Below are 24,385 nucleotides of genomic sequence, written 5' to 3' on the forward strand. Positions count from 1 at the left end.
ATTATTGCGCAGGTGCTTTGCAGTCAAGCGTGTATTAAAAGTAATATATTGAAGATTTTACCCCTAATTACCTGCCTGGACTACTTTGGATTATAGCAAGCAACAAAATCTGTCATATCAGTGAGTGGTGAATTTTTTGTAGAGATATCTTCCACTCGTTGTTCGATGAATGCTGAAACAATAGGCAGGAGGCTGAGCTCCACGTCCTTCCACGCTCTACGTAAGTGTGCTCTGTTTACAGAGTAATGTCGTAGTGTATAAAGGCTCTCTGTTCCCCTCTACTGTAGTCAGCCATCTGTACGGCTTCGGCCTGGTGGACGCTGAAGCTATGGTCGTTGAAGCCAAGAGGTGGAGGAGCGTTCCCCCCCAGCACACCTGCCGCACATCTGAACGGCACATCAAGTGAGTCTGGGCCTGTGTAAATATACACAGAAAAATAGGAATGCTTCTATCCAAAGCCATCTGCAGTGAATTCAGATATGGGTCGTTAAGGTAGTGATTACTAAGGGGTCTGGCTGAAGGATGCCTGCAGGAAGGCTGCGGCTGGGGATCCAATCCATTACCTTTCTGACGCTACATCAGGCTGCACCCCAATTAGCAAGTTTGCCAGTAAAGCTAGTCTTCTGGTGTAGATTATAGCTTTAGGGATACATGGGTGAAACAGGACTCTCTGAGGTCAGTAGGGATATCTGCAGTAAACTTAGCTAACCTCATTGTAGGAGAACACAGATACAAGAGGTTAGTATGGGGACAAGGAAATGGTGGTCTACGTATGCAGTAGGTCACAATCCTTTCCGACTGCACTTGTTTGCGTGAACAAATACTGAGTTAAGCTGTCAGACGTGATTCATACACATGAGACTCACTGATTCTCCATTTTCAGTTTGGGATCTACTTCATAGCGTCACTGCTGATGGTTAAGCTAGCTATCGTCATCTTTCCATGTCCCTTGTGGGGACTTAGCCTCTTGTTTGATAAAAAGGATCCCTTTTACAAACTTACGGGGAAGAAAAGAGGGTCAGTGAACAGTCAGTTTATGTTGGACTTATGTCTACTTTTGGACTGCATCGCACTGGCTTCTTGCTGGGATCTTTTCAAAAGCTCAATGTGTATTGCATAATTCATCACCAAGACCATTTGTAAACAGTTCTGTTAACCGTGTTGGAGAATGTGTCATTTTAAGATCTCTAATTAGGAATGACACAACATAGCCAAATAAACAAACACACACACACACACACACACACACACACACACACACACACACACACACACACACACACACACACACACACACACACACACATTTAGATTTTGTTTTAATTGCCTGGAACTGTCTGGCAGATAGATTGTGCTTATTCACCCCTGAACACATAAGCACAGGAAACATTCTGCCAGGATGCCCATTGAGGAGTAAAATGAGCACTGGTTGAAATATCCAAATGGCTATACATCTTCCTATGCCTCCATTCCAAAGTCATTAACATATCAATATATTTAAGTGATTTCTTCATTCAGCAGTCATTCATGTGTCTTACTAGCATGTGTGTGAGGCAGCAAGGTGGACCATCTTTTCATCCGAAAAAAAACAGTATATGATATACAGAAAAAAGAACTGTTGTCCATTTTAAGTCGAAAATGTACCGTTTAAATGCAGTTAGAAAACAAAAGCAAACATACCTGTAGTAAAAAGAGTACAAATACAAAAAATAATACAAATTTTAAAAAATACGAATAATATATATTCAAAATAGTCAAAATAATACTACTAATAATAGGTCTGAAACGCAAATGGGAAGCGCAAAGCGCAAGTAGCTTTGTGGGCGGTCCTACGGCGCTATCGCCACTTCGACCTGGGAGGGACTTTACGTCCTACGTCACTCGCTATGGGTGTGCATGTGTGCGCGTAGCCTTTTGTCTCAGGGATCTGTGCACGAACTCGTTGGTAACTGTAAACAAAGAGATCGCATTTTGTTTAACTGCTAACTAACAAACGGGTTTATGCGTTCACTGAACAAAGATTATGGAAATAAAAGACCACTTTTCCATCAGAACCGTTATCACCAACCCATAGACACTAAAAGCCAAAACCATTCTCACATGCACACCCATCGCGAGTGACGGCTACGCGCACACATGCACACCCATAGCGAGTGACGTAGGACGTAAAGTCCCGCCCAGGTCGAAGTGGCGTCGGCAAGTCTCAAAAGGTTTTGTCTGAAGCAGCCGCTATCCATTTGGATGGTACGCTGGTACGAACGACCAGCTTCAGCGAGAACGTGACGTATTTCCCTTGCTCCAGCCTTCCAGTTTGCCATTTGTGTTTCTGTTGGGCCACGAGGGGGAGTAGTAGCAGGCTAGTCATCATTAGCAACATAGCCTCTTTAGCAAACCAGCTTCAAAACAAAACTTTACATTGAATTGCACGCAAAGCAAGACCGTGCAATGCATATATTGATGACCGGATTAAAGCAGCAATGAAATCAAGTGTGTAAGATTTTTAAAAAACGACATTAAACCACCAACGTGGTACAAATAGAAAGAAAATACATCTCATCCCCCATTAACTATGGGCGCAGCCATCTTCTTTGCGAGTTGTACAGCTCTGCTCGCTCTACTTTGAAAGCGACGAGATACTACGACCAAAAGGGGGCGTGCTTCAGTGAAATGCCGCAAGAAAGCTGGGAGATTTGCGACTTTACCACTTCGTAAATCCAAATGGATAGCAGTACCCGTAGGTGTGGTTTGGGCGTAACGTGGAATGAACCAATCAGAGCGTTTTCTCGCATCCCCTTTAAAAGCGATCGGCGCTTGTTCCATGGCGGATTGCTGTTATGATGGCGGATTTGCCAGGCGCACGGAAAGAAAGGTTCACAAAAGAAGAGACCGATTTGCTCGTCAGAGCAGTCAAAGACCGTGAGATGACTTTGTATGGGGATGAGAGAAACCCACCCAAAATTGCTTCGGTGAAAGCGGCTTGGGAGGAAATCGCCGTAATTGTCTCAGAAGCTGGACAACATAGGACATCTCTCCATTGCCGTAAGCGGATCAACGACGTCAGGAGAAGAGGCAAGGCAAGCTTGCTGCCATCTCGCAAGCACGTCAAAAGACTGGAGGAGGATCTGGCAGTTACCACAGGACCTCACGCAGTAGAGACATCGCAGCGTCAACACTGACCGCTGAAAGCGTTGAGGGTTTTGGGGGCTTTGAAGTCGGCACCCAACCCGATGCACCAGCTGTCCAACCCAAGGTACAGAAATAAAGTTCACATAAATAGAGATGTCCTCGTGAAAATCTTTTAAATCATTTTTGACATTTAATAAATGTAACACAGCCAGAAATAAATCAAAACAATGTCACGTAGCTTCTCAGGAAGAAGACCCTGGCCTCGGGACCACCGCGCACGGGGCAGCTGAGGGAGCCGCGCGGTGCACTCAATCAAGACGCCGTGGCAGCAGCGCCAGCAGCATGAGACCGCAGGACCACCCGTTCCTGCAGCTCCAGCAAACCGGGTTCGACATGCTGGAGCGGGAGCTGGCCGGGATGCGGCTAGACACCAACACCAGTCTGGACCGGGTGGCGATGTGCTGCGGCCCCTCGGGGCGCATAGCCTCAGTTTGGACCGGATTGCGACAGCTATGGAACGTGCATGGCCCCCAAACGACCCACCTCCTCCCCCTGTTGTGCCCCTTCCTCCCCCCATTCCATCTCCGTCCACCCGCCCCACCAGGAGCACATCCAGCATCGCCACTCCCGGACCCTCATTGGTCGAATCCCGCCTAGGCAGGCGTAAAGGCCTTACAGAGGAGGGAGAAAATAATTAATTTTTCCTTCAAATCTTTGCAACTTTTCATTTTTCGTTTTGTATATATTTTTTTCATTAACGCCTATACGAACATTTGGACAAGTCGAATAAAAAATGTCTCAAGGACATACTATACTTTCTGATGTTTTGGGCTCACTTTCTCTGAATCACAAGGTTATAAATGCATGGTAATAATTGTACAATGTAGCTAAACAATAGAGCGGAGATGTCATTAGTTTGCTTACCTCACTATATACGATGCAGCTCCTCTGACAGATGAGCTCCCCTCTCCCGTGCTGCTGCTGGGGAATTTGGACGTAATGGCATCGGCACATGCAGTTCAGCATCACGTCTCATTAAGTCCTCTAATCTATCCTCATTAATGTCATCGACACATCCATGATTCATGGTAATGTTGTGTAAAACACAACATGCCACAAAGAATGCTGCGACTTTTTGAGGACCATACTGTAAAGTACCACCTGACCTATCCAAACACCTGAAGCGCATTTTCAGTATTCCGAATGTACGTTCAATTACACTGCGTGTTTGTGTGTTTCCTGTTGAATACATTTTGCGCACTTGTTGCTGGCATAAGAAATGGGGTATGAGCCATGTCTTCAACGGATAGCCGTTGTCCCCTAACAGCCACCCATCCAAGGGAGGATTCCCCTCGAATATGGCAGGAATGGTCGAGTTTGCCAATATGAAAGAGTCATGTCTTGAGCCAGGGTAATTAGCAAAGACATGATTTATTCTACAATTAGCATCGGAAATGACTTGGATATTAATCGAATGAGTTCCCTTCCGGTTTATGTATACGAGTGCGTTTACTGATGGGGCACGTAGCTGCACATGGGTGCAGTCTATAGCACCAAGGACGCCGGGGAACCCATACTTGGTCCAAAAATCCTGCTTTGTTCTTTCCTGGCTGTCAGGTGTAACGGGGAATTTGATGTATTCCCCAGCATGTCGGACTAGACCTGACCGGCAATAAGTTCGGCTATACTGCATGTATAGCCGAACTTATTGCCGATTGTGAAATGCGTCCAATACAACTAAGGGGATGCTGGAACGACCCAGATGCATAGAAATGCAGTGCCCGCTGTACTTTCACTGCAACGGGGAGGGCATAGGGACAGCGTGCATCAGTCCCCAGCTCATCTGCCAGGATATGGCAGATATCTGCGACAGCCTGACGGTCAGGCGTATCTTACTCATGCTTCCTCCTCACTCAGGGAGAGATAGGTGTGTCTGGGCCGGTAGACCCTCTCCCCCCGGCGTCTGATCCTCTGTCCCAAGAAGACGTATTCCATTCCACTTGCATAGAAAAGAGTATGAGCAGACCTCAACTTCACTGGTAAGTTGCAGAGTAAGGTTTTAAATGGACTTATAGAAGGTGATCAGTCTTCAGAGTTGTGGTTTCCGATTCTTGACGGAAAACCCACTTTGACAGGTGTCCACTCCTTATATACAGTGTGTACTCTTGCCACTATTGGAGCACCAGTTTAATTGAGTCCCGTCATTACGCCTGCTACAATTCGCGTGAATAATTTGGGTAAATGTGTACGCTAGATTTATGCCTATTTATTTTATCTTTATGGGCACCACAATGATTTTCCTTGTGTGGTAATATTTTATTTTCCTTGTAATTATGTATGGTTTTCAAAAATGGGAACTGCTGTCCGTGAAGATGAGAGAAGCAAATCGTATGCGCGAGGTGCACAAGCAATCCGTAGGCCTATGCATCGCATGCGCATGTATGCATGCGCCCTTAAAATAGCATCTGAACAACGCGCCAATGACTTTAAACCAGGTATTTCGTGGTCTGTGGCGCAATTGTATTCAGAAACTGCAAAATACCGCTTGCGCCAGAACACGCCTCCTCCTTTCGCCGAACCGCCCCTTGGGGCGCAAGATCATTCCCTAATTTACCGGCGAGTGGCGGTGGTGGGAAAATAACGCTCTGCGCCAGTTGTAAACTAGCAACGACACATGCGCCAGCGACTAAGTCACTTGCGCCGGATGCAAGATAGGGCCCTAAGACTGATCGGCACTCATCTCACCCCCCCCCCGTCTCTCTCTCCCTCTCCTCTCTCTCTCTCTCTTTCTCTCTCTCTCTCTCTCTCTCTCTCTCTCTCTCTCCCTCTCTCTCTCTCTATCTCTCTCTCTCTCTCTCTCTCTCTCTCTCTCTCTCTCTCCCTCTCCTCTCCTCTCCCTCCCTCTCTCTCTCTCTCTCTCTCTCCCTCTCCCTTTCCCTCTCTCCTCTCTCTCCTCTCTCTCTCTCTCCTCTCCCTTCTCCCTCTCCTCTCCCTTCTCCCTCTCCTCTCCCTCCTCTCCCTCTCTCTCTCTCTCTCTCCCTCTCCCTTCTCCCTCTCCTCTCCTCTCCCTCTCCTCTCCCTCTCTCTCTCTCTCTCTCCCTCTCCCTCCTCCCTCTCTCTCCCTCTCCATCTCTCTCTCTCCCTCTCTCTCTCCTCTCCCTCCCTCTCTCTCTCTCTCTCTCCCTCTCTCTCCTCTCTCTCTCTCTCCTCTCTCCCTCTCCCTCTCCTCTCCTCCTCTCGTCTCTCACGCTTACTCCTTCTCCTTCTCTCTCTCTCTCTCCTCTCTCCCTCTCCCTCTCTCTCTCCCTCTCCTCTCTCTATCCCTCCCTCCTCCCTCCCCCTCTCTCTCTCTCTCTCTCTCTCTCCCCAGGTACATCCGGGCGGGCCAGAGTATGAACAGCACCATCAGCACCTCCGGCTGCTCCGCCGAGGGGGCGGGGCCTGGCGTGGCGTACCTGGAGCACGTGGTGGTCAAGGTGCTGCTGCTCCACCCACGCAGAGGCGATCTGGAGATCGAGCTGGTCTCCCCCGCAGGCACGCGCTCCCAGCTGCTGGCGAGGAGGTGAGATAAGGGAGACCAGCAGACAATTCCTTTAGTCCATTGGTTCTCAAAGTGCGGCCCGCGGGCCAACGGCGGCCCGCAGAAACATTCCTGGCGGCCCGCAATGACAAACAGATGCAAGTAAAAAAAAAAAATAATAGATATATCATATTTTTTTTATATCAATATTAACTTAAACAAAAATAAATAAATATAAAGAGAAAAGTCGACTCTCTCTAGCTTTCAATTAAGTCCTGTTACATTTGTTAGTTTTAATCCGACTACATTACTTTGAAAGGATGAACCTCAGTTTCGTGATTTAGACCTCACTCCCAGAGGTCCACGGTGCAAAGTTTTTTCTCACCACTGGGATGCTGACGGCGTTTCCCGCCAATTTCTTTTTCCTTTGGCGGCCCTCCGTCAAATTTTGGGGGCCTAAATTGGCCCTCAGCTGTCAAAACTTTGAGGACCCCTGTTTTAGTCATACCGCAAGGGACGCTCGGGGGGGTGAGGCAGGGAGTAACGGACGAGAATAGAAGAGTATATTAAGAGTAACAGCGTTGGTTAATCTCGTCTGTGGGAGGAAAAAAGTAGTCGACATTTTGATGAAGAAGGTTCTGTAGATGCATAACCATAAATGTACACATTATTGACGATGTGAGAGAGATGAATCTGGGGCTTTGATGTGGGAAGCAGGTAGAGGAGTACAGTGTTGACTGAAATAATAACACGGCTATCTACTGAGTTTTTATGTAAACAGTAGAAATGAAGTTCTCATATTTTGCTACGTTGTCTTCAAATGATCAGCCTTCGCAAAGATAAGATGAGGCAGCTGATACTGCACTGTTATATAACTTATATCAAATAACAGTATCACAGTACTGCAATACATTACAGAGGACACTGGCTTGTGAGGATGAGGCTCCTAAAAGTATATCAACACAGATCATCATATCATATATCAATATCAGGGGTCTGCCCTGATTGCAATTGGAAAATCGAAATATGCATTGTTATAAGGGTAATTTACAAGAAGAACTACTTTTACCTTAACGTAACTTGCATTACTGCACATTTAATTACACTGCATTGAGATGACATTATATTATGATGCATTATTATGATGTGTTCAGATGTGCCTGATGCCTAGAGAGCTAGAGATGGTTCAAGTGCCCTGATTTACTTAGTGTGTACCCGGGGAGCTCAGCAGGGGATTAAGGCCTTATCAAAGGGCATTCAAAGTTAACTTACTTCTTACAGGGCCTGCGATGGATTTATATACCCTCGTAAATAAAACCTGATGAGATGGCTCGTTCTGGATCCTGCTCTTGACCGTCTGGGGAAATATGAACGACTTCAGACGTTGTGAATCATAATGACAAACGTGGTGTGCAAACATGGTTCCCCTCTCTTCAGTTAGTTAGGGGGGAGAGGACTGGGGAGGAGGGACCGTCTCCAATGATCAGAGAAATGTACTCACAAACACAGCCTGCTTACTCCACTCAGTTGGGAACCAGGATCCAAACACATTCTTTTTATTTTTTTCGCTTTCCGGTACACAACGCATCATGCAAAGACATGTTTTTGATTGTAATCAGGATCCTGCTTTTAATCTTTTGGGTTGGACTGCTTCGTTTTAAATTTAAAGGTGGCTGTTGTCTTTGTTACACCAAGGCCTTGTCCAAGCAAGGGAGTGCCTATATTTTGTTTACAACAGTTTTTTAACAAGATAACAAACTTCTCTTCATGACCAGTTTATCAGCATGGTAATGCACAACTTCTCGTAATGTTTCATTTTCTCCTGCTGCAGTCCAACATTAAAATTCCCTTCTTAAATTGTAGGACAGTGGAAAGCCATTGGCTCTATCTGGACCGAGCCACTTGTAAATTGGACGATAAACTGGTTGGGCATGACTGCTTTTTATTACACTTTATGAGGGCAAGGCAGTGCTGGAAAGATGAATTTTTTGAGTAAGGAGACCTCATTCTTAATAATGAGAATTCTTTTTTTTCTGGGATTTAAGCATGCCAGGTGGAGTTGTAGAAAATGATTGAGACCACAACTTAACTAAACTTTATCGACCATTTGCCCCTGCACTGTTCCTGACGTAGTTACACAAAAAGTTTCCACTTGACGGATCAGAACATTTGACAAAGATGGTGTTTGTAGGTCCTTTATAATTACATACATTTAGAAACAAATTTGACACTTACTATCTCTCTATCTTGCTATCTCTTTCTCTCGACCTATCTCTCCATTTTCATCTCCATATCTATCTATCTTAAAAAATGAAAGGGTGTATATCACTCTCAATGTGTTGTGGAGGGCTGTACGATCACTCTTAAAGTGTTGTGGGCAGGGTTTATATCACTCTTAATGTTTTGTGGGCAGGGTATTTATCACTCCTAATGTGTTGGGGGCAGGGTGAATATCACTCTCAATGTGTTGGGGGCAGGGCGTATATCACTCTTAATATGTTGTATGCAGAGTGTATATCACTCTTAATATTTTGTAGGCAGGGTGTATATCACTCTTAATATGTTGTAGGCAGAGTGTATATCACTCTTAATATGTTGTAGGCAGGGTGTATATCACTCTTAATGTGTTGTGGACGGATGTATATCACTCTTAATGTGTTGTAGGCAGGGTGTATATCACTCTTAATGTATTGTGGACGGATATTTATCACTCTTAATGTTTTGTAAGCAGGGAGTATATATCACTCTTGATGTGTTGTGGGGCAGAGTATATGATCGCTCTTGATGTGTTGTGGGCAGGGTGTATATCACTCTTGAGTGTATGATATCTCGTGTTGTGCACAGGGCCAATGATAACTCCAACGAGGGCTTCAGGAACTGGGAGTTCATGACGGTCCACTGCTGGGGGGAGAGGGCCGAGGGCAACTGGACCCTGGAGATCAGAGACGTGCCCTCTGCACGACGCAACCTCGAAGTGCTTGGTGAGGGCTACGACCTATATTCATAAACATACATTTATATATTTTTATATACGTTATTATTTAACCTTTATTTAACCAGGATAGTCCCATTGAAATTAAAAACCTCGTTTTCAAGGGAGTCCTTTGCCAAGAGGCAAAAAAAAGGCACCTACAATCACACAGCAATTCAAGTTATTAAAGGTACCAAAACCCTAACCCTTGTACCAAAAGGTACAAGTAAAGGAGGCCGTCATACATACACACACACATACAAATACACAAACACACAGAAATAAACACACACGCACACATAAACACACACCCACACATAAACACACACCCACACACACAAACACACACATACGGACACATGGTCACGCTCACACAAATGCACACAACTAAATGCACAAATGCATGCAAGCACACACACACACACACACACACACACACACACAAGCATGCACACAACCGCACGTATGAACACACAAACATGCACAAACACACACACACATGCACAGACACGCACAACAGAAGCAAACAATGCTTCACATAAAAACATTTCCAATATTATTCTGACGTTCCTTCTGCGCCTTCTGTTTTCCTAGCCGTGGCGTTGGCACAGCTGAGTACAGGGAGAGCGCCAAGATGAACAATGCATTCGTTCATATAGCAGAACTCTGGTCTTGTTCTTGCTCAGACTCTTGCAGTGAGCACAGCTGATTTCAATCTAGGCGTGATAACAAAATCCAGACACTTGGACATTCACAGCAGAGGATACTCTTCTTAACCTGAGGAGTCTCACTGAACAGGATGGGGGTCTCGAGGGATGGATTGGATAACACTGTTCTACACAATACGTCCAATTATGTAGAATATAAGGGGAAACTTGTCCATAATGGCCGATCATATATAGTTTCAATAATGTAGCATATAGTGTTAGTAATGTCCAACTCAACTGTCTGTGAAGTTATGTTTTGTATATACATTCACATTGTTACTCATATTGTGTCTACGGACAGATTTTCTTTTTTTTATATTTTGCAGTGCTACTATTAGGTAGCACAGTCTCTTCAATTTATATTGTCAATTTCTAAATGTCCCGTCTGAGTGCAATGAAACACCATAGTATCATTATCGATGTTATTCGGGTTGTGTTTTTCACAGGTAAATTTAAAGAGTGGACACTGACCCTTCACGGCACATGGGAGCACCCATACCAGTCCCACGAGGGCCAGTCCTCCCAGTCCAGGACACCAGAGGTCCCCAGCCCCGGTCTGGTCCCCGGAGACCCAGCTCAGGCCCTGTCAGGCCCCGAAGACCTGCAGGAGGATGAGTACAACGGTAAACCAGTACCAGCATGCACAAACAAATAGCGTCCCACCACAGGAAAAGGATAGAATTTTTGGACACACAGAATTGTTCAACACTCGTGACTTGCTACTAAAAATGGAGGAGATTATAATGGTTGAATGAAATGTGGTGATGATGCCCTGCTGGATGAGAGCATCATCTCTGATGTAAGATATGATGCGTGATAATCAAATGCTCGCCGTCTCATCAAGGTCCGTGCCACGACGACTGCGCACACCAGGGCTGCGATGGACCGGATTCAGACCACTGCCTCAACTGCATCCACTTCAGCCTGGGCACCTTGAAAAGTGGCAGGTAGGACCGCAGAGGGGCAGAGAAGAGCTCAAGATGGATAGATCAGGGCCCGTGGGCACAAGCTTGTCCCATGATGTGGGACAGGAGAGAGTTCTAGCTAGGGTGTTGGACTTCTAACTAGGCTAGCCTCACCTGTTAGTGTCTTACTTACCTGCCCCTGTCTAGCTGCATTCACTGCTAGTAGCTTTCGATGAATACACTACAAAATTATCATTAGTTGTCAGGATTAATGCATTTGGATGAAGAAAGAGAAAAAACAATATATCGTTGTCGTTAGAGTAACGATGTTCATAGAACCCAGTTTCAAGCACTGACAATCGCTAGGTTAGCCCATTCCCCGTCGACAACAAAGATAGCTAAGATAAGACGCTACACAATGCTAAATACTATAACGGCCAGGACGTACAACAACATGCAATAAGTGCGTGACACACAAGAAGTGTATGATTAGTTACAGACAAACCCTGCCGTCCCCTTGTCGTAGAACGTGTGTCAGCCACTGCCCGGCGGGCTACTTCCAGGACCCCGCGGTGCGGCGCTGCAGACGCTGCACCCCGGGCTGCGAGCAGTGCTCAGGGTGTGGCTCCGCCCAGTGCCTGGCCTGTAGGCGGGGCTTCTACCTCAACGGGCTCAACTCCACCTGCACCCCGGCCTGCCCCCCCGGTTACTATGGGGACGACGGTACGACAGTGACGCAGCATCCTCTTCATTGGTTCGAGTTTGTAGTAGATGAACAAAATGGACAGGATAAGTATGATAATTGATAATTCAACAAATGTGCTGAATGTATTTCTAATTCTTAATGCAGAAGGTCTTGTACGTGTTGTGCTATTTCTGTAGCGATGGAATGAGAGCCATCTGTTCCAGTATAGTGTCACGTCTGCTTTTTAGATGATTATTTAAGTCTTCAGGGTAATATCTAAACTCTGATGGCAGACAAGCGCAAATCTTTCGCGTCGTCTTTGTTTCTACCAATCATGGGGCTGGAGGCTCGGATCGGTTGGCAGAAGTTCTGCTAAAAGAAAGCAGGATTGTTGGATCCCCGATCGGTAACAATAGAACAACAGTAACATACTTGATTCATGGGGAGCCCTGGTGGCACACTGTGTTACAGCGCTTACCAAATAGGTGCAGTCCTGAACGCACGCGGGTTCGAATCCTGCACGTGGTCATTTGCTGCATGTCTTCCCCTCTATCTCCCATACCTTCCTCTCTATAATAAAGCATGAAAAATGCAATAATAAATCTTTAAAAATACTTGAATCGTACGAGTCATATAAATAATACCCCATCCCTACCTTCAAATGGATCGATATTGTACTGTTATGTTATAGTCCAAAACACTGATCACTTTATCGGCCACCCTACCTCCTCCCTCGCTGTGTGTCTCCTTCCATGCATGCGTCTCCAGGCCAGGGACGCTGTCTGAAGTGCAAGGAGTCCTGTACGAGCTGCCTGACGGATGCGGACCAGTGCACCGGCTGCAGAAAAGGCTACAGGTTTGTTGGATGTATAAAGCAATTAAAGAAATAGACTAGGCGGTGGGTTGACCTGACCGTCGTTTTCTGTAGGCTGGCAGGGATGACGTGTGTTCTGGAATGTGGCTACGGCTCTTTCTTCAACTTGGAGAAGATGCAGTGCCTTCCATGCCAGCCCTCGTGTGCAACATGCACAGGTCAGTGTGTTCTCCGTCCGATCACAGTTTCAGTGTGTCGTCAGTCCTGTCACTGGGTGCGCATCGATGCGCCGATGTGATATTATTTAATGAGCATTGCAGAGAATTCCCCCGATGTTTAGGCCGCCCTGTATCGGTAACGTGGGCGCATCAGACTGCATCAGGGGGGACACAAGGTTGGACCTGCCCTGCATGTTTGAATAAAACGTGGCGGGAGAGAGACCAACTTGGAGCCTGACAGCAATCGGGACAGATGGAGAGAGAGAGAGAGAGAGAGAGAGAGAGAGAGAGAGAGAGAGAGAGAGAGAGAGAGAGAGAGAGAGAGAGAGAGAGAGAGAGAGAGAGAGGGAGAGGGAGAGAGAGAGAGGGAGGGAGGGAGAGGGAGAGAGAGAGAGAGAGAGAGAGAGAGAGAGAGAGAGAGGGAGAGGGAGAGGGAGAGGGAGAGAGAGAGAGAGAGAGAGAGAGACTCATCGAAAATTAAAGTGTGACCCGATACGTCAAACCAAATTACAGGAGCAGCACCAAAGACAATTAATCCAAGCTTTTCTTCAGTCAAACAGAAACAACATCCACATTTCTACCAAAGAAGGCGCTGTGGTCAATAGTTCCTTTAAATATTTATTGACAGCCCAACCCTCTATTCTAAGTGTAAGCTATTCTGCCTCTGGGGGATGATATTCATTGAATTGAATCCGAGGTCTCTCTTTATCTCCATCCGTCCCCCCAAGGCCCCGGCCAGGGGGAGTGCAACCAGTGTGCCCTAGGCTACCATCAGCAGGAGTGGCTGTGTGTGCAGCACTGCTCAGCGGGATACTACTCCAGAGAGCCTGCAAGGCTTCGTGACAAGATGTGTCGCAAGTCAGTGTGTGTGTGTGTGTGTGTGTGTGTGTGTGTGTGTGTGTGTGTGTGTGTGTGTGTGTATGTTAGAGCCTAGGTGCATGTTTTTGTTGAGGTGTGTGCGTTTGTGTCTGTGTTTGAGTGTAGCTTTGTGTGTGTGTGTGTGTGTGTGTGTGCGTGTGTGTGTGTGTGTGTGTGTGTGTGTGTGTGTGTGTGTGTGTGTGTGTGTGTGTGTGTGTGTGTGTGTGTGTGTGTGTTTATTTATGTGTGTTTATTTCACCTCTACCTTCTTGGTATTCCCAGTATATTTATTAAATATACCAAAAACATGTTTTTTCTGATTTATTTATTATTACTCATAAATTACAAGAAATGTGTTTCGTTCAGATAAAGTGCATTGCATTGAATGCGCTTTATTCAGAAGAAAAATAAGATATGTGTCTATGTGTCCTCATTTCCCCGGGCCCCTAGGTGCGAGGACAACTGTGTGAGCTGTGAGGGTCCGGGGGCCTCCTGCACCCAGTGCAGAGAGGGCTTCAGCCTCATCAGCAGGACATGCCTCGCCCAGGGCACGTGTAACAACGGTGAGTCCGGCCCACGGTCCACGGCCCACGGGCCACTCTCAGGTATTCAGCGGGACCCTAGATGTATCTGCATGTAACCTCGTCTTACTAGTGCTACAACTAGGAGTCTGGTGACAGCAAATTTGGTGCTGGTCTTAAAAACAATTCAAACCCTCATCACAAACAGCGATCACAAAACTGCGTTAGGTATATATAATGTTGAATGTTCTTATGCCTGACAAATCCTCACAGACGTAAATGCTTATTATCTGTGATCACATTAATCGCATTTCCACCAGAATCCTAGAAATAGGAAAGATTGTTTGAGAGAGATATGCAATTATATTTAGTTCTTCTCTCAGATCTGGTCAGGTTGTTTTGAGTAGAACTCCCTCCCTAGCTTCTTTCAAATTTCCCTAGGATGACCTTTCACAGAGAACATGATTTGTTACCCGTAGCTAGAACAACCAAGGTTTGGGTTGTAACATCGTTGACGGTATTAGTGAGTTTCTTATACCATTCATTGCTCAATGTAACGTCAACGTTAGTGATTAAAGCGTCTTTATCGGTTTAAGTTGCTATCATGTTGAGCATGTTGATGTGCAGCCTCAGTGTCTGGCATTTTATTTATTTTTCCACCAGTCTACGTCATTCTCTTGGCAAGAAAGGAAATTGGATATTTTGGCTAAAGTAGAAACAGACTCCGCTGAGAGAATATGCCCTGATGTGCCCAATACTGCGAGCATGACAAAGGCCGACGGCTGTCTTGAAGCTGGCTTTATAACTTCTGTCTAGGTGATTTGTAGTTGTCCAAAAGTATGTCTGTAGAGAAACCTTATTGTGTGTGTGTGTGTGTGTGTGTGTGTGTGTGTGTGTGTGTGTGTGTGTGTGTGTGTGTGTGTGTGTGTGTGTGTGTGTGTGTGTGTGTGTGTGTGTGTGTGTGTGTGTGGGTGTGTGTGTGCGCGTGTGTGTGTGCGCTTGTGTGCGTATGCGTGTGTCAGTATGTGTGTTTGTGTGTGTGTGTGGGCGTGTATGTGTGCGTGTCTGACTGTAAGCATGTGTGTCTTTGTGTGCTTGTACATGTGTGTGCGTGTGTTCTTAAGAAGGTTAAACATTAAAGTTCTAGTCCAGCTGGCAGTATTCTCTTATGGACATTTTGCGGTCCTTTAAGAAATGAAAAACAGCTTAATATACAGATTTTCACCCAACAAATGTTTTATCCATCACATTTGATTGTTGGAAACAATACTGGCTCTCATCTGGGTGCTGGCTGGGTTGACCACAGCTGCATGGAGAGAGAGAGAGAGAGAGAGAGAGAGAGAGAGAGAGAGAGAGAGAGAGAGAGAGAGAGAGAGAGAGAGAGAGAGAGAGAGAGAGAGAGAGAGAGAGAGAGAGAGAGAGAGAGAGAGAGAGAGAGAGAGAGAGAGAGAGAGAGAGAGAGAGAGAGAGAGAGAGAGAGAGAGAGAGAGAGGAGAGAGAGAGAGAGAGAGAGAGAGAGAGAGAGAGAGAGAGAGAGAGAGAGAGAGAGAGAGAATGCTCCTTGTTTAGGTCTCGCAAGTTTCTAAATTGTTTTAAACTATCCAGGACACTTTAAAATGAAAGCCGCTTCACTTAACCTTAGGCCGGGTGATGTATACAGTATTATCTGTGTAACGATACAGTGGACCAAATATTATAAAGTATGGGGGCTAAATACTATAAACTAGAAGACTACATTTTCTGTGTGTCATCCTCTCTATGATGTAGCCCTTGGTGACCTGTAACTATTATGTTGTATTCTTGTGTAACTTGCATTCTCTTTGTAAATAAAGACTGCATATATACGTTACAGCTGCTATTGCTATTCAGGACCTTTCACCATTCATACAAATGTATCCACACACGCACACTAGCGCACACACGTAAAGACACACACACACACAAACCCATGCACACACACATTTTTGTATTTACTGGTGTTTCATTAATTACTTTTCTCCTTTGAAGTGAGCTGAAGTCCTAATGTATTCTATGTGGATAAAGGGTTGCAATAGGTTTCTGCTCTCTGTGCCTTCTAGGCTTATTAAATGCCGGAGAAGGACCTTTTCTAGTTTGCTTGTGCTTCTGTTTTTCCCCTATCAGCGGACGAGGTGTTCTGTGATATGGTGAAGTCCAATCGGCTGTGTGAGAAGAAGTTGTTTCGACAGTTCTGTTGCCGAACCTGCCTGATGACTGGCTAGAAGGGTCTATATATAAACAGTTAATAATGCTATACATGGTTATGTAACCTACTTCCAAAACCTGTTGATCTTGAATGGTATAATTCAGTCTTTAAAGATGTAGGATTTATAGCCTTGAATTGGTTTATATGGAGGCCAAGGTGATGGATGTCATGGTTTTGTAAAAACATTGTTTCTTTGAGGAAAGTTTTGTCTCTTCAAGTGGCGACATATGGTTTATCATGATATATTTTATGAAACAGTGTGGCGAGACTGTATATTTTATACTCAAACACTGCATAAGAACAAGTAGGTGCTTTTTTACATGCAAGAATGTCTATTAGAGTCACTCATTCCATCCAATCCAGGAGATCTGTTACCTATCCAACAATGAGGGATTCAGTTCCTTTTCAATGACATGCTAATTAAATAAACAATGTACACCAAAACCTACACTGTTACAAATGTATGTATGCTAAAATGCATTTTGAATGTCTTACATTTTTATTTTCATATATTGTCTGCATTTTGTATAATTTCTGTATTTGGTATGTCTAGAATAAAGTAATTATTGATGTGATACGTCTCTTGTAGTATCTTCATTGTGAGTATATCATAGCAGCCATTTAACTACGTCTGCAGTGGCGTGTAAACTCAGAATCGATGCGTTGATTTGTTTGTTTGAGGTCAGTATTTGAGAAACATACCTCGTCGGGGAAGTTTTTATGGACCAATCTTAATTGGACTTAACATAGATACAGCTATGGGAGCTGCTTAACCCTTGTCTGGGATCAAATAAACTGGGGTCAAACCAGCAAATCCTGTATATATTTATTTGCAATACTTTTGTTTGAATCTCTTGGGCATTCTCTGCATTTCTTTGGACAAAATATCCGTGGACACATGTAGGAAGGATAAATGTTAAGGGGCTGAAATATGCAATTTAATTGGACATTTAATTTCCTGATCTGTCAAGTGGGAACAAACAAGTCAGCTGTTCTGGTGAACAACCTAAAGTTCAAGTCCAGAAATAGCAGCAATTAGTGGAACTGAGCTTCATTCCTAACGCAGTCACACTTGTTTTCACACACTATCCACTCGTAATTGGCTGGGAGTGAATGGTATGTTATCTTCCATGAACTTGAGGCAACAACTTTTTCCCACAATTTTGATTGTTTATAGAGTCTGTGTCCTCTGGGAAATTAGCATTAATGGACAAGCAAGGCCTCGAAAAGGCTATCTCTAAAATGACTTTGTCCATGTTGGTCAATAATGTAGTAACATAAAAATGTATTACTGAACCCAATGTTTTATGACCTAGTGAAATACACGTTCTCACTCACTGAAAACCGCATCTCTCTGCTAGGAGAACGTGGTGTTCTTCTCCATAATAAGAATATAAAATGTAAATCGGGGTATGACGGTCGTGCAGACGTAGATGTGGCCATAAACCCCGGCTACCAGAGGGAGCTGGATGAGCATTATAAAGAATCATGTGCTCATGACGGTCATTTGAAATGCCACACCTTTCTGGAAGGCCTGAAAGAGTCGTTTGTTGACAGACTCTGCTGAGGGTCATCTCAGGATGGAACATTCGCCGTGCTCCAATCAGATTCTTTGTTGCTTGAGAACAGACTGAGCTCCATCTCCCCCAGGTGAACCTTCAAAGCAGATCCCCCTTTTTGAAGATAGCAGGGGGGGGGGGCCAGGGGAAGCCTTCTGTTGTCGAGGTGGAATACTAAAGGCTGGCAGGGCATTTGATCACCGCAGTCCTGTGCTCTGCATGCGTGGGTACAGATGGGAATCACTGGGGCTATATCTCCCATTAAACACAGCAGCAACTCAGAGCTCGGTGGAAGAAGAGTCAAGAGCACTCATCGGGGGGAGAGAGGGAGGGAGAGAGGGATGGAGGAGGCGTTTCAGAATAACAATATGTCAGTAGATTTGGAGGCCTTTAAGAGGAAATGGGTAATAGTACACATGCACAATCTCACCATTAAAATAGCTATTGAGGGCTTCAAATCACCTCCAGGTTAACTGTCATTTGAACAAATGTATATTTAAATTGTGTGCTGTTGGAGCCAATCCACGAAACAATGGTAAGGTTCAGATATCACATGTTCCCCTGAAGATAGGACACATGTGTAAATATGAAAGCCATGGGCCCAAGAAAAATTGCATTAATTTTGGCAGCTCGATTGCTGTCTATGAACATTCATTCTTATTTAAAGGGTTAGACACTATCAACATATAGCAGGACAAAGTTAAAAGCAGAGGTATTATAAGCCTCTTTAATAGTACGTGCAAAAGCCTAACACACCCTTGACCTCCAAAATATCGAATGTGGGATGAATGTTGAAGTGATTAAAGCTGATAGTCGATGAAATCAGTGTTAAACGTTTCCCTCCTCGGGTGCGTATCTCTCTGACCACTAGGGGGCAACACAGCTATTAACCAACACTTTATTTGATACCGACTTCCTTCCGGGCGGCAGCGTGTGGAAAGCAGCGAAACGTTCAGTTTATGAATCAAGCAACCGAACGCGGTTGAATAAAAAAAGATACAATTTAAAGATGGTTAAGTTATCAGCAGAACTCATCGAGCAGGCGGCTCAGTACACGAACCCCGTGCGGGACCGAGAGCTGGACCTGAGAGGTGATTCATGCCCTTTGCTTGCCTTCTGGCCCAAGTCCTGCTAGCTGCAGATGCTAACAGTGGCGCCGATCCGCTGTAAAGTGAGTGTTCATTCAGCACTAACATTTATGTTCTTTTCGCAGGGTATAAAATTCCCGTCCTGGAAAACCTAGGAGCCACGCTTGACCAGTTTGACACAATCGACTTCTCAGACAATGAGGTCAGGAAACTGGACGGGTTCCCCCTCCTGAAGAGGCTCAAGACCCTGCTGCTGAACAACAACAGAATATGGTATGCTGCTGTTAAAAAACGATAGCCTACCATGAATAAAGACAATTCGGTTGGCTGCTGCTAAAACTATAGCCTACCATGCATAAAGACAATACGGTATGCTGCTGTTAAAACTATAGCCTACCATGCATAAAGACAATACGGTATGCTGCGGTTAAAACTATAGCCTACCCTACCATGCATTAAGACAATACGCTTTCGTTAAACTATAGTAAGTCTACCATGCATTAATACAATATGGTAGGGTGCTATTAAATGAAGCCTACAGTGTATTACAACACTACGGTAGGATGCAGAATCAGCTTTATCCTACCATGTATTAGAACACAATATGGTAGGCTGCAAAGATCAGCTATAGCCTACTATGTATTTCAACAGAATATGGTACGCTCCAGAGATCAACTATAGCCTAATATGATGTGCTGTACAGCTGAGCTGTAGACTATGTATTTATGCATTCAATCAACATGGGTGCGTACATTGTTCAAATCTTTGGCTTTCCTCCTAGTCGCTTTGGTGAAAACCTTGAACATGCTTTGCCAAGTTTGACGGAACTGATTCTTACAAGCAACAACATTCAAGAACTGGTAGGTGATCCCTACTTCCATCATAACATCAATACGACATCGTTCATGTTGGCTCATTTTGGTGTAATATGCTTATTTAATGAGTATATTAAATTGGAACCATCATTCTAGAATTGCTTTGAGGACAAACGGTAGCCTATTTTTTACCTAATCGAACCATTTATTGATTTACTTCAGGGTGATTTGGACCCACTGGCTACTGTGAAGACTTTGACTCTCCTCAGGTATGTGTGATCCAACATCTTCTTGTTGACCACTGTTTGGTTGTGGTTGATTTGTGCACAGCCTAATTTCCACGTACTTATTTTCAGTCTGCTGAGGAATCCTGTCACGAACAAGAAGCACTACAGGCTCTATGTCATCAGCAAAATCCCACAAATCAGAGTGCTGGATTTCCAGAAAGTGAAGCTGAAGGTAAGTGATGGCCATGGCGTATGGTTTTTAGGCGTTATGTGTCCCAAACACTGACTAATATAAAATGTACAAATTCTGAATGTTTGAAGCATAAAGTAAAATGCTACTGGTTTAATGTATATACATGTCTTATCATTGAATTGATGAGGTCATATAATCAAAGTCAATAATAAAGGAAATTAACTATGGCTAATGGCAATTGTTTCTTAATAGATTTAAGGCGGTATCAAATTGTCAGTGCCAGCTGCACTTGGAAATATTTCCCACAATGTTTGCAGTTTTTACATTGTGAGACTGCTACAATCAGGTCTTTATTGACCCCTTTTCCCCCCGAACCAAAGCCTTTTGGTTCCATTCAGGTTTGTCGGTTATTGAGATAATTGTATTCATTGGATGTGAGAATAACCCTCCGTGTCATCCACCCTTGTCTCCTACCCTTCCAGGTGTGAATGTCTGCTTTGTTCATTTGTAAAGCCTTTCATGTAACTTGTTGATATATCGCCATAGGAACGACAAGAAGCAGAGAAAATGTTCAAGGGCAAACGTGGTGCCCAGCTTGCAAAGGATATTGCCAAGCGAACGAGAACGTAAGATGAAGTCACGGCAGGACAGCAGCTCCTAGCAATCACCGGATTCTGACTGGGCTGTGGGGATGGTGCAACCACAAAATTCCAATAGCAGTAGAGCCACCGTTAACTTCACCTGGAGAATAATGTAAAGAATGGGTGACTGTGTGGGAATTTGCTCTATCCACACTTTATTTTCCAAATCCAAAGTCACAACGGTGTTGCCTTGGACTGCTGTCTTGTGACGTTCCCTATTGTATCAGATGATAAGACTCAGGAAAAGATACTACACTGGTTTAGCGAAAGGGAAGCACCTGGTGATGCTTTTCCGTGCTAACCGGCGTGGTCGTATGGTTTCAGGTTCACCCCTGGAGCGGCGGTGCAGACTGAGAAGAAAGCGGGTCCATCCCAGGCCGACGTGGAAGCCATCAAGGTATGCGGGACGTCGTTTGTGTCCCAAGATTTAAAGGAGGGCAATTCCCCGTGTGAATGCTGAATCTGCCCTTTTTCTGTAGTATTTATCATGTGAATTGTACTTCAGATTGCGATTGCCAACGCCTCGTCTCTGGCGGAGGTGGAGAGGCTGAAGGGGATGCTGCAGGCTGGTCAGATCCCAGGAAGAGATCTTCGACAAGGTAAGACATAATCGCAGTGCTTTCCTCTAACCATAGATTTATAGATATTTGTTTGTGCCTTGGACCTATACCGTGCTTTGAAAGTACAATAGGGCACATTCAACTGCCGTGGTACGTTAACCACAAGTCCTTTTTTTGGTGTTTAGATTGAAGATAAAGTTAATATTTAAATAGTTTATACAAAAAAGATAATCTCTTAGTCTCCTGTTATGCTGACCCCACTGTTTATTCACTGTATGAAATGGTCCATTTGTGTGACAATGCATTTTCTTCTAGGCCCAGAAGAAGTGGTTGAAGAAGAAGAGGAGGAGGAGGAGGAAGAGCAGGAGGAAGAGAGTGATGTTGTGCAAACGGCAGGCGAACAGCCCATGGATGATGGGGGGGAGGAGAACATGGATGGTGAAGCTGAAGAAGAAGAAGAAGTGGAGGAGGAGAAGGAGGAAGAGGAGGAGGCGGCGGCTAAAGGCGAGGAAGAGGATGACGGCATGGATGAGGATCCACCAGTCAATGGCTCCTGAGTGTCCTAATAACTGTTTTTGTTTTATTTTTTTTATATATTTCTGTTGAACCAACATGCAATGATGTCAATAAAATTTGTTTTTTGTTAAATTTGTGTCCGTGTCGGACTGTTAAGATCTACAAATGCCAATTAAAACATGCACCTGAATTGAGTATATCCTTTTTATTGAAATTCTTAAAGCATTATTTTTCTAAGCAAACAAGTGTTTTTATTTGAAGGAAGATACATTCCGTATCCATGCACATGTGTATGTAATTCAAGTCTTTGAGAAGTAATATCTTCAATTTAAAATGTTGTTGGAGTGAGTGGATGATGTATGGACTAAGCAGCCATTCAGTATGGTGACACCAGCCCATTCTCCACAAACTAAACAAGTCTTTCAAGTGGGCTGTGGGCCCACTTCTAGGGGGGAATAATAAGAAAAATCCTTACATAAACAATAGAGATCCAACCTGTTGGCTTGGACCCCTAATAAACTTTTGTCAGCCCGTTGATCACTCACTACTAGACCACAGAATATATAGGAAACATGCTCGTTAGATCTATCTATCTAGCTTTTCGGACCGACTGCATTGACTGTAGTGCAGTCTGATCTAACGTCCTCCGCGCACCTTTCTCTGTTGATTCGCCGCTCCCTTGCGTCTTTTTGTTGCGCGGAAAAAGTTGTGAGTGAAAGACGCGCGTTATGGAAGAAGAAAATAAAGTGTTGTTTGAGGTCTGACAGCGTAAATAAATGCCTTAAACTAGTGCTGTCATTTTTAAATAACAACGTTACGTTGTTTTATTACTGGTATTTTTACGCAATTAATGCGGATACTCCGCCATTTGGGCCGTCGTTTTTTTACCCGCTCAATGCAAGTAATCAAACAGAGTGATACACCAATTCACTTTTCATGCATTTGACGGTGAGGAAGTGAAATATTTGTTGAACAGACAACCTCTCCATGTAAAGATCAGTGGGAAACAAATATTGTGCTTGTAAGGTTGCAACCTACGGCATTTATTATGTTTTCTGTTTAAATATGAATGCAGAACATTGAAGAAGAACTATTAACATTTTAGTTTAATGCTGTAATACATCCATATCAAAATCTTTGTTTCTTACAGATGAAATGGCTTGCTTTTATGTTAACCTGCATTTATCATTTGTATATCTTTCATTTCACAGTCTTTGACTGAAACAGCTAAAGAGTGTAAGGATTTGGGCATCTCCTTCCCAGCGATCAATTACACAAAAAGTGACATGAGCTCACCGAAGGGTTTCTGTGTTCAAGGGGGTGAAGAAAGCCCCCACTGTAATCCACATTCCCTTATTCAACGTTGACAACTGTGGTAGGTTATAATAAAGTAAACAGACACTAATCATATTGAACTCAGCGTGTACAATTCACCAAGTCAAATGTTGTGTGGTGTGTTCAGGGAACGAGTTTGAGGCTTACAGAGAGAAGTATCGCACATTCCAGGGAGCTTACAGCCAATAGATGATCGAGGATCTGATAAAGAAGGCCGAAGAAAACGTCATAAACAACAAGGAGCCCCTGTTGAGGGAGATCGAGGACATTGCCAAGTAGAAAAGTTTCCGACTTCAGCGTGAAAAAGCTCCAATGCTTTTGTTGTTCACTTTAATTACTTAAATTGATTTTCTGGAAATTGAAATGTGTTGTAATACAATATGAATTAATCTTTGTAATGAAGATAACTATTTGGTAACGAATTGTAAACATTACATATGTAATATGATTGAAATATGAGTTTTTGTTATTACATTTTCTGTGATCTGCTATTTTATCTTCGGTGCTTAAAATAGGCCTATATTTTGTTTATCACCACTAAACACAAGCTTGTTTGAATCCTCTATTGCGTTGGTAAACTCAATAGATTATGGTCGGCTATGATTGTAGATTAAATAAATAAACGTTATATTATTATTTATTTTGATTACTACAAACCGACAACATAGACGTGTATCTCCTGTTTAACACACACACCCTTCCAAAGCGTTGGGGCTCCTTCCTCTTGTCACTGCAGTGGAAACGCGCCATAATGGTGTGTTCTAGATGCCTCGTACACCACCCGCATGAGTTTTTCTTGTGACGTAATTTCCTGTCTCGTAGCACTTATAGCGTTCCCGTTTGTCTTTGTGATTGGGTCAGCTGCACATAACAGAGGGGAAACAAGAAGGCAGCAACAAACA

The 24,385-nt window shown here is 44.2% G+C and overlaps 2 protein-coding genes across 2 annotated transcripts in view; both read left to right on the forward strand.

Annotated features, from left to right (window-relative positions):
• The window catches only part of pcsk6 (proprotein convertase subtilisin/kexin type 6), a 29,999-nt gene extending 12,856 nt beyond the window's left edge, over window positions 1-17,143 (forward strand). The window contains exons 11-21 of the mRNA XM_056607660.1: window positions 288-402; window positions 6,497-6,688; window positions 9,491-9,627; window positions 10,771-10,947; window positions 11,169-11,271; window positions 11,756-11,952; window positions 12,683-12,770; window positions 12,843-12,946; window positions 13,675-13,804; window positions 14,255-14,367; window positions 16,468-17,143. Coding sequence (XP_056463635.1) covers window positions 288-402; window positions 6,497-6,688; window positions 9,491-9,627; window positions 10,771-10,947; window positions 11,169-11,271; window positions 11,756-11,952; window positions 12,683-12,770; window positions 12,843-12,946; window positions 13,675-13,804; window positions 14,255-14,367; window positions 16,468-16,565 — 1,454 coding nt within the window. The 3' untranslated portion in view covers window positions 16,566-17,143. The remainder of the gene's footprint in view (window positions 1-287; window positions 403-6,496; window positions 6,689-9,490; window positions 9,628-10,770; window positions 10,948-11,168; window positions 11,272-11,755; window positions 11,953-12,682; window positions 12,771-12,842; window positions 12,947-13,674; window positions 13,805-14,254; window positions 14,368-16,467) is intronic.
• Window positions 17,144-18,998: 1,855 nt separating this feature from the next.
• On the forward strand, window positions 18,999-22,337 carry snrpa1 (small nuclear ribonucleoprotein polypeptide A'). Its single transcript, XM_056607779.1, has 9 exons — window positions 18,999-19,199; window positions 19,322-19,469; window positions 19,978-20,056; window positions 20,234-20,280; window positions 20,368-20,470; window positions 20,978-21,057; window positions 21,397-21,469; window positions 21,578-21,671; window positions 21,948-22,337. The coding sequence occupies exons 1-9, from the start codon at window positions 19,118-19,120 to the stop codon at window positions 22,187-22,189; spliced, it is 948 nt and encodes a 315-aa protein (XP_056463754.1). The 5' UTR covers window positions 18,999-19,117; the 3' UTR covers window positions 22,190-22,337.
• Window positions 22,338-24,385: the final 2,048 nt, after the last annotated feature.

This window comes from Gadus chalcogrammus, chromosome 14 (assembly GCF_026213295.1).
Source record: "Gadus chalcogrammus isolate NIFS_2021 chromosome 14, NIFS_Gcha_1.0, whole genome shotgun sequence".
NCBI classification, from domain to species: Eukaryota; Metazoa; Chordata; class Actinopteri; order Gadiformes; family Gadidae; genus Gadus; species Gadus chalcogrammus.